The sequence below is a fragment of the Pezoporus flaviventris genome, unplaced genomic scaffold, assembly GCF_033815535.1.
Source record: "Pezoporus flaviventris isolate CSIRO_AGI_PZ_B2104156 unplaced genomic scaffold, CSIRO_AGI_Pfla_v1 ptg000213l, whole genome shotgun sequence".
Taxonomy (NCBI): Eukaryota; Metazoa; Chordata; class Aves; order Psittaciformes; family Psittacidae; genus Pezoporus; species Pezoporus flaviventris.
Genome location: NW_026892761.1, coordinates 1,711,913 through 1,722,005, shown reverse-complemented (window position 1 = coordinate 1,722,005; position 10,093 = coordinate 1,711,913). Strand labels below are relative to the sequence as shown.

Sequence of the window (10,093 nt, the reverse complement as noted above, 5' to 3'; positions counted from 1 at the left end):
CCATATATATATCCATAGACTCAGGTACCTCCATATACCCATATATATACCCATATACATACCCATATATATACCGATAGATGCAGTTACCTCCATATACTCATATATATACCCATATACATACCCATACACCCATATATACCGATAGACGCAGGTACCTCCATATACCCATATATATACCCATATACATACCCATAGACCCATATATATACCCATAGACCCATGTACCTCCATATACCCATAACCATGTAAATACCCATATACCCATAGACCCATATATATACCCACAGACCCATGTACCTCCATATACCCATATATATCCCCATAGACCCATACCTATACCCATAGCCCCATGTACCTCCATATACCCATACATATCCCCATAGACCCATACCTATACTCACAGACCCATGTACCTCCATATACCCATATATATCCCCATAGACCCATACCTATACTCACAGACCCATGTACCTCCATATACCCATATATATCCCCATAGACCCATACCTATACCCATAGCCCCATGTACCTCCATATACCCATACATATCCCCATAGACCCATACCTATACCCATAGCCCCATGTACCTCCATATACCCATACATATCCCCATAGACCCATACCTATACCCATAGCCCCATGTACCTCCATATACCCATACATATCCCCATAGACCCATACCTATACCCATAGCCCCATGTACCTCCATATACCCATACATATCCCCATAGACCCATACCTATACCCATAGCCCCATGTACCTCCATATACCCATATATATCCCCATAGACCCATACCTATACCCATAGCCCCATGTACCTCCATATACCCATATATATCCCCATAGACCCATACCTATACCCATAGCCCCATGTACCTCCATATACCCATACATATCCCCATAGACCCATACCTATACCCATAGCCCCATGTACCTCCATATACCCATATATATCCCCATAGACCCATACCTATACCCATAGCCCCATGTACCTCCATATACCCATACATATCCCCATAGACCCATACCTATACCCATAGCCCCATGTACCTCCACGTGCCCCCCATGTACCCCCCAAGTGTCGCCGCCGCTCCCGGGTCCCCCCGCCCGTTCAGCACCGCGGACAGCGGCCGCCGCCCCACCGATGGAGGGGGGGGGGTCCGGCTATAGCGCGGTCACGTGGGTCCCGCCGCCGCCCCTATATAGCGCGGTGCCGGGCGGGCAGCGAGGAGCGGAGCGGAGCCGGGGGGAGCGGCGGCAGCGGTGAGCACCCCCCATTGTCCCCATTGTCCCCATTGTCCCCATTGCCCCCATTGCACCCCATTGTCCCCATTGTCCCCATTGCACCCCATTGTCCCCATTGCACCCCATTGCACTCCATTGCCCCCATTGCACCCCATTGCCCCCCATTGTCCCCATTGTCCCCATTGCCCCCGTTGTCCCCATTGCCCCCCATTGTCCCCATTGCCCCCATTGCACCCCATTGCCCCCATTGCACCCCATTGTCCTCATTGCACCCCATTGTCCCCTTTGCCCCCATTGCACCCCATTGTCCCCATTGCCCCCATTGCACCCCATTGTCCCCATTGCCCCCCATTGTCCCCATTGTCCCCATTGCCCCCGTTGTCCCCATTGCCCCCCATTGTCCCCATTGCCCCCATTGCCCCCCATTGCCCCCATTGCACCCCATTGTCCCCATTGCACCCCATTGTCCCCATTGCCCCCATTGCCCCCGTTGTCCCCATTGCCCCCCATTGTCCCCATTGCCCCCATTGCACCCCATTGCCCCCATTGCCCCCGTTGTCCCCATTGCCCCCCATTGTCCCCATTGCCCCTATTGCACCCCATTGCACCCCATTGCCCCCGTTGTCCCCATTGCCCCCACTGTCCCCATTGCACCCCATTGTGCCCATTGTCCCCATTGTCCCCATTGCCCCCATTGCCCCCATTGCATCCCACTGCACCCCATTGTCCCCATTGCACCCCATTGCACCCCATTGTCCCCATTGCACCCCATTGCCCCTATTGCACCCCGTTGTCCTTCATTGCCCCCATTGCCCCTCATTGCCTCCCATTGCCCCAGCGGGGGACAGCACCGAGGGTCCAGTCCCGGGGAGATGAGAAGGGTCCCATGTCCCCGGGGGTTGGGGATTCCCATTCACAGGGGTCTTGGGTCCCAAATCCCGGGGGTCCAGGGTTCCATGGGGGTCCCGTCCCCGGGCGGGGAGGGAAAACAACCCCAGGAGCAAGGGGGTCCCATCCGCGGGGAGGGGGGGGTCCTGTCCAAAAGGGGGTCCCTATATAGGGGTGGGGATCCCATCCCAGGGGTCTCATCCCTAGGGTGAGGTGTTCCCCCCTCCCACGGCGTGAAGCCTCCCGGCTGCCCCCTGACCGCAGCCGTGGGGGGGATGTGGGGGTCCGGGTTAGGGGGGCTCTTACAGGCGTCCGGCCCCAGAGCGGCAGCGATGCGGGTCAGGATGCTCTCAGCCGCCTCCGTCCTCGTCCTGCTCTTCCTGCCCTCGGAGACCTGCTCCCCCCTGCAGCGGCCGTGGGGCCCGGCCCCCCAGCCCACCTGGGAGCCATGGCCCGGACCCCCGCGCCCCACCGCGTCCCCGCTGCCCCATAGACTGTGCCAGCGGCGGGGGGGCGAGCCCAGCGCGAAGCCCCGAGCCCCGCGGGCCCCGCAGCAGGGTGGCCGGAGGCGGGACAGCAAACCCAGCTCGCTGGACCTCACCTTCCACCTCCTGCGCCAGTTCCTGGCCATGTCCCGAGAGGAGAGGCTGGCGCAGAAGGCGCTCAGCAACAAGCTCCTGCTGCAGAGCATCGGGAAGTGAGCGGGGACCGGCCCCGGAGGAGCGGGGAAGGGGCTGGTACCGCTGATGCCGCCGGTGCCGCTGATGCTGCTGGTACCGCTGATGTCGCTGGTGCCGCTGGTACCACTGATGCCGCTGATGCTGCTGGTGCCACTGGTACCGCTGGTACCGCTGGTGCCGCTGGTGCCGCTGGTGCCGCTGGTGCCGCTGGTACCGCTGATGCCGCTGATGCTCCTGGTGCCACTGGTACCGCTGGTGCCACTGGTGCCGCTGGTGCCGCTGGTGCCGCTGGTGCCGCTGGTACCGCTGATGCCGCTGATGCTCCTGGTGCCGCTGGTGCCGCTGGTGCCGCTGGTGCCGCTGGTACCGCTGATGCCGCTGATGCTGCTGGTGCCACTGATGCCGCTGGTGCCACTGGCACCGCTGGTGCCGATGATGCCGCCGGTGCCGCTGATGCCGGGTCCCGTCGCTGCGCCCCGTGCGTTGTTCGCGCTGTTGTGCATTAAAGTCGCCCTCGCACCTGCCCCGCTGCCCCTGTGCTCGGCGCTTCCCCTTTCCAGGCAGGGGTCCCTGATGCGGAGCCCGCTGCATCCCGCCCCCTTGGCAGGAGCGGCGGGGCTTGGGAATGCTCTGACACGGAGGTCGGGTACCGAGCATCCATCCGGTCACCAAGGGGCGCGGCTCGGTGCCTCCCGTCACTCATGGACACGAAGCGGAGCGATCCCAGATGCATCCCTGGGTGAGAAGTGACAGCGCAAAGCGCTCTGAGCGCTGCAGCCCGGGGCTCTCCGTCTGCAGCCATGGGGACACACAGACACACGTGTACATGCAGGTGGAAACCCATGGTCTGCAGCCATGGGGACACACAGACACACGTGTACATGCAGGTGGAAACCCACCATCAACCGCACAGCGAGAAGCGAGGTGGCACAAGCAGCTCCCAGCACCAGGATGGGGCAGCGCATGCAGTAAAAGGGGCTTGGGACAGGTCTGGAGCTGGTTGGGATGCCGCAGTGGTGGTTGTGTCCCAGCACAGCCTGTGAGGGAGCAGCGTCACCATGAGCCCGTCACCATCACCCACGAGTGATCACCGTCACCCATGCAGCCGCACAGCAGCATCCCACAGGGACCAGAAGGTCCCTCATCCTCCTCATCCTCCCTTCAGGGCTGCACTAAGCAGCAGCTCCGGTGCTGAAACACCCCAAAGAGAAGCCCTGGTGCTCTCAGCCCCAGTTTGAGCTCTGCAGCTTGATGGCTGCACAGGACAAAGCTGCTCCTCGCTTGCGGGCTGGTTGGTGGTGGGAAGCTGCATCCTCCCGTGGTGAGGAAGAGGAGGTCGGTGCGGGAGCTGCGGAGCTGCAGACAGGGAGCAGGGGTTTGTTAAAGCAGAGGCAATGGCCCCAGCCTGAGCAGCTCGGGAGCACCTTTAACCCTCACTGGGAAGCCTGGGACCCGGTCAGGAGGAGGATGAAGGAGGAGAAAGGGACTCGGGTGCGGGACAGGCGGGCGTTGGGGTCCATCCATGGGGGCCATAGGGGATGTTTCCCTCTGCCCCCCCCCAGCTTCTACAAACGGGCTCAATCCAGGCCCCAGGCTGGGACCTGCACCCTGAGACCCGGCTGGGGCTTCTCCTCCTCCAGTGCTGCTGTGGGTGACCCCGAGAGCCGCCGCTCCCCGGCGCCGCAGGGAGTCTGTGCCTCCAAGTGCCACGGTGGGGAACAGGGGGCAATGGAACCAGGTCGGAGCAAGCTGCTCCAGTGGAAGGGGTCCCTGCCCTGGCAGGGGTTGGAGCTGGAGGAGCTTTAAGGTCCCTTCAACCCAAACCAGGCCGGGGTTCTATGAAACCAGAGCATCAGTGTCAGACCTTTCCCAAGCGTGCATCAGCCCCCAGAGGGGTCCTGGCCTCCTTGGGAAGGCTCCGAGGCACAGCCCATTGTGGGAAGGAGGGAAAGCGTTGGGTAACCCATAGCAGGGCATGGGATGAGGGGAGTTCTGTGCTCACCTCCTTCCACCGGGATCTCCATCCAACGTGAATGAGCCTCTGCAGGAGGAATGATTCCAGCCATGGAGGGCAATAGAAGCCACTGGTGGCCCCATGCAGTTCGTCCCCATGCACTCTGATTTACGCTGCCTCAGTCAGATACAAACCTCTCAGCATCCTCTTTGTTCCCACCTCTCCCTCAGCAGCACCAGAAGGAGCCTCCAACAGCGGGAGCTGCTTCCCAAGAGGTGTTACACAGCCCACAGACTGCAACCACCCCCTTCCCCAGCACCCTCCAACCATCCCTCACCCCTACAACTCATATTGACACCCCAATCCCTGCCATTGCCCAGCATCCTATGAAGCCCTTTGACCACTGATGCTCCAGAACTGCCATGGAGGGTGCAAGCAGAGGCAGAAGGAAGGAGATGCAGGCCCAACCAGGGGGACTTCACATCCTCAGCACGCAGAGAGCCAAGGAGCATCCTTGGACCACAGGAACCAGGGGATCCCTCTGCATCCCTCCTCCCTGCCCCAGGGAAGAAAAAGGCCGCTGCTCGTTTCTGCCTTGAAAACATTTATTTTACAACAGTGGTTTCAGATAACTTAGCAATCTTTATTTGAGTTCTATTCGGACATACGAGACACGAATTACCATGCTAGAACAGAAAACACCTCCTCCTCCTCCTCTCCTCCCGGCGGGGATGTACAGGAGCTCAGTAGTATCGAGTGTTACAACCCACAGAGGTTCAGACAGCCACAGCTACTTACATACAAGTCAAAGTATGGTCCTTTAGTAACATAACAAAATATATATATGTCTATATTATAATTGCTTTGTCAGATGCATTTATAACTTCGATTGTGGGGTGGGGGGGGTTATTTCTACAGGCTTTTCTCTCGGTTAGAGACGGGCTCCCCCCATCCCAGAGGTGAAGAGCAACCGCAGAGCGTGTCCTCGGCATCCTGCAGAGGCCAACCCAACCGGACCATGAGGAGCGAGGGACTGCAGGGCCTTGTCACATGCAGGATGAACACAAACGTCCCGTGATGGCACGGACCAGACATCAGCATCCACACCAAGGTGATGGTGGGAAGGGTGGGGGGGGGTGATGGTGATGGGAGGATGATGGTGATGGGAGGATGATGGTGATGGGAGGCTCCATCTGTGACGGACACACAGAGAGCTTCAAACGTGGCAGCAATAAAGGAATCGCCCCCAGACATTCCCCTGTTTCTGCCAGGATGCAGAATCCCCCCTTGTTTCATCCGCCAGCCCCGAAATGGGAGGCCCAAGGATGCGGCTCAACCCACTGCAATGAGCGACCTGGTGCCTTTACACACAGATCTCTGCCTAACTTCACCTTTACAACTTGTAGTAACTCCAGGTCCTCCTGACCCCAACCTGCAAGAGCGGCTGGACCAGGCAGTGCAAACACACCACGCTGCTCAGCACCACCTCCATTCAGTAAGGAGGGAACAGACAACTGCATCCCCTTTCCAAACCACAGCTCTCCCCCTGCGCTACCCCTCTACACAAGAGGATCCCTCCGCTGCTTCCTTCACTGGTTTAACCCAACAGATCTCGCCTGGTTTCATCCTGCAGCTGAGAGCAGAAAGCACCATTCTGCACAGACAAAGCTTCCCCTTGTCCCACCAGGAGCTCACAGCACGGCTCAGAGCTGGAATCCATGGATTTACCACCAAAGGAAACCAGCAGCAAGCACCAAGTGCACCCACTGTGTTACTATATACATCTGGGCATATATACATACATACACACACGATGTTCGACCCAAAGCCCCCAGCACAGGTTGGGACCTTGCTCTGGAGCTTGGTACTCTGTTGGAGAGTACAACACGGTGCAAACTAGGAGGCAAAACCCCCAAGTCACCATGTTCTAGCCCACCTCCAGCCGGGAGCACATCGAGCGCATCCTCAACACAAGTCCAAGTCATTCCAGAGCTGGTCCCTGCCCTCTGCTGGGCTCCCATCCCAAGGGAAGCTGGAGCAGAGGGGCAGCTCACAGAGTTCAAGTAGATCGTTCCCATTTGGAAGGGGGTGAGAAGCAAACGCTACAGACTGGCAGAGAAGGGAGCAGAGAACACGACAGCACTCGAGGACAAATGGCCATTTCATAGAAGAGCTTCCTCTACACATATACATATATATATATATATATATATATATAACTACCAGAAACTCCCAGTATCGACCCTTTTAACACCATGCATGGAACACTGGCATTTGATTTCCCAATGAAGGCTTTGTCTTCCGGGTTTGGCTTGTGCACAGGTCACAGAGCACTTCCCTTGCGTGGCTTCTTCTCCTAAAGGAAGCATCTTCTTGGAAGGAGAGGGGAATTTCCCTCTTGCCGAGTCCCAGGTAACACTTCATCCTCATGGAGCAGCACTTGAACACTGATCAGCATCCTGACGCCGTGTTAGCTATCAGTTAATGTCCCTTTCAAGCTATTTGAAGCAGCTGTTGGAGTGATGATATGTTAGAAACTAGATGATTTCCACTATAAGACAGAGAAGCAGCATCAGATGATGAAGCACGTTAAGTTCAAACTGACCTCAGGCTGAACACTTGCTCTGGGGGGGTTACATTTCAGTGCTCTAAGATTAACACATGTTTAAGCAGCATCCAGGATTCAGAACATGAGGTTGGGGCTCCAAAAACCCAGGCAGGAGTCTCCTGGTTGAATGTGACAGCAACATCCAACCTGCACGGGGTACAAATAAACCTGCAGCACAAATCCATTTCCAAGGGATTATCCAGGAATATCCAAAGGGCAGTGGCAAACACAGGGCACAGAGTAGCTGAGAAAAGCCTCTCCTAAAGAAGAATGTGCATAGAAACGCTCTGCTACAACCCCCCAAAGCTCACTGGGGTCCCTCCAACACAACCCCTTTACGGATGGGACAGGAATAGCTGCTCCATTCGGCTCCTACAGCATTTAGATGACACAAAGGGGGTTGAAGACTCTATTGCTGCAGGACTTGGGGGTCCCCTGAGCCTTCGTCCTCAGGCTCTGCTCCCCCAGCCTCAAAGAGCATCACGTTTGAAGCACTAATATCTAAAGCAGTTTAAAGAAATATGACCACTAAAAAGAAGACTCAAAAGGTGACGTGGCTCTAACACATCTCTGCGTGGAATCTACACCCTACAGACGCCACTGAGGTTGGCATGGATTTATATACAGATAAATACATCCGAATCTCCTACAGACATGACTAACTAAACAAAACTGGCGTTTAAGGGCTGCAATGCCCCTTCATTCACTTCAAGTGAAGCGGACACGTGAGGATGAGGATGGCACAGCAGGTCCAGCATCACCTCCTGAAGCAGGAGGGGCGGCACCTGAGCACCCTGCAGTGAGGCAGCCCCTTTTCCTGCTCACCCTAAGCTATGGATGGCTCTTCACACAACACAGCTGGGGAATAACATCAGTGGTCCTTAACACCAGCCAGCAGAAGCTCGCCAGATCAGGCTCACTCCTACAAGCACTGGGAAACTGGGGCTGAAGAGGTTCCATGAGCTGGATGGAGGCGGCTGAGCTACGGCAGCGCAGGTCTCAGGTGACTCGTAAAACACGATATAAAACACACGATCCAACCCTGGAGAAACAAAAAAGACCCCAACCCAGGCATCAAAGCCCAAGGTTTAGTTGTGGCAACACTGAGCAGAGATCAGCAGAGCTCAGGTTCGGGTGGGAGGACACATTCTGCAGGCAAGCTAGGTCACGGGATGCTGCAGCTCTGGGGATGCTCCATCTGCTCCAGCTCTGAACTGCAGGTGAGCTCCTGCACCAGGCTTTCGACCATCATTCCCATCACAACCTTGCATTTACTAGGGTTCACCTTGGCCATTCTGAAGTGCAGCTGAGGTTAGAGCCCGGGATGCTCTTGTACCTCACCTACAAGAGCAGAAGAGTGGGCATTACCCCATTCACACATCATTTTTGTTTTAAAGAGCTTTCTAGCATCACTCAAGAACTACATTACTACACAATAATCTTAAATTCAGAGATTACAGATGAACATGGGCAAACTTAAAACTGTTTCAACCCCATGAATATTCATTGAGAACCATCATTCCCTGTAACTGGAATCTCGGAGTAGTTTCTCTTGGAGCGTCTCCCATCACTCTGGCATGTATCAGCACTCAGACTCATTTACCATTCACCCACAGACACAACTGACAGGAAAGCTGCCTCTCAGACTCATGCTGTGCTAAGCCAAGAACTAAACCAATGCATTTATCCTGGATTTATCCCTCCCAGAGCAGTACAAAACACACGTTGCCTCTAATCCTCATCTGCTGCCTGTGTTTCGGTCCTGATGTCCCACTGTACCTTCCACCAGCCTCTCCAGAACAGTGCAAGTGGCTCAGAGGGGCTAAGAAACAACAGGATTACTCCAAATGAACACCAACAACCAGCCCCCAGCACCAGGGGCTGCACCACAGCGGAGCAACAATGGGAACAAGGGGCTTTTGTGGGGCCACGGGGCATAACAAACTACAGCAGGCAGGAAAACAGCCTCTACCGAGTCACTCTGAGCAACTGTGCTCATTTACAAAGGCAAAACCCCCCCAAACACTTCATCTCTTTTTAACCAAGCACATAGTTTGCACAGATAAAGGCAATTTTAACCAGTGAGTGTTCAGGGGACAAAGCCTGCAGATATTCAAGCATATTCCAGCGTGCAAGTCAACAGCAAGAACAGGCTCAGGCAGAATCAACAAGGACAGCCAAAGGGACACCAGGTTTTTGAAGCCTCAACATCACTTTTCATTCCAAGGGGTCAAACAAAGACTTGAATTAAATAAGGACCTCAAACCACATCAGCCACAACTGTCCTTTCTAAAGGAGTTTTCCAGACAGAGAAAGCATCTTCCAAGTAACATTTCCTTCTGAACACTGGGACCTGATGTGGTATCAAAAGCATGCAACAAGCTCACGTGCAGGCAACAAACATGTGCTTGTACCAACAGCTACAGCAAAGCCTGATTCTGCAAGCATCCCTCACTCAGCATCTTGTGAAGAACATTTTCTTCTACCCAGCCGTGTTTAACATGGTCTCATGGCAGGTTTTACATGCTCCATTATCTTCAGAACATGCAAAGAGGGTGTGAAAATACATCCCCTTCCTTGTCTGGTGGTTTTCCTACTCTCAACAGAGGTGAAAAATGAGAAGGGGAGATGAAGGATACAAAGGACAGGAGACACACTGTGATATAAACCCATGAAGATGGAAATGAAGAGGCTGGGATCAACCACTCCACGTG

The 10,093-nt window shown here is 55.4% G+C and overlaps 1 protein-coding gene and 1 long non-coding RNA gene across 2 annotated transcripts; both read left to right on the top strand.

Moving 5' to 3' along the window:
• The first annotated feature begins 1,217 nt into the window (after positions 1–1,217).
• On the top strand, positions 1,218–2,856 carry LOC133262620 (corticoliberin-like). Its single transcript, XM_061441982.1, has 2 exons — positions 1,218–1,267; positions 2,446–2,856. Exon 2 carries the CDS (start codon positions 2,470–2,472, stop codon positions 2,836–2,838), a length of 369 nt encoding a protein of 122 aa, XP_061297966.1. The 5' UTR covers positions 1,218–1,267; positions 2,446–2,469; the 3' UTR covers positions 2,839–2,856.
• A 2,832-nt stretch (positions 2,857–5,688) lies between these two features.
• Positions 5,689–6,018, top strand: LOC133262427 (uncharacterized). Its single transcript, XR_009741304.1, has 2 exons — positions 5,689–5,907; positions 5,941–6,018. It is a non-coding gene; the product is annotated as an uncharacterized LOC133262427 (long non-coding RNA).
• Positions 6,019–10,093: the final 4,075 nt, after the last annotated feature.

Bases quoted from the DNA above. Each gene is read 5' to 3' on its own strand.
- LOC133262620 (XM_061441982.1), top strand. From the start codon at position 2,470: ATGCGGGTCAGGATGCTCTCAGCCGCCTCCGTCCTCGTCCTGCTCTTC.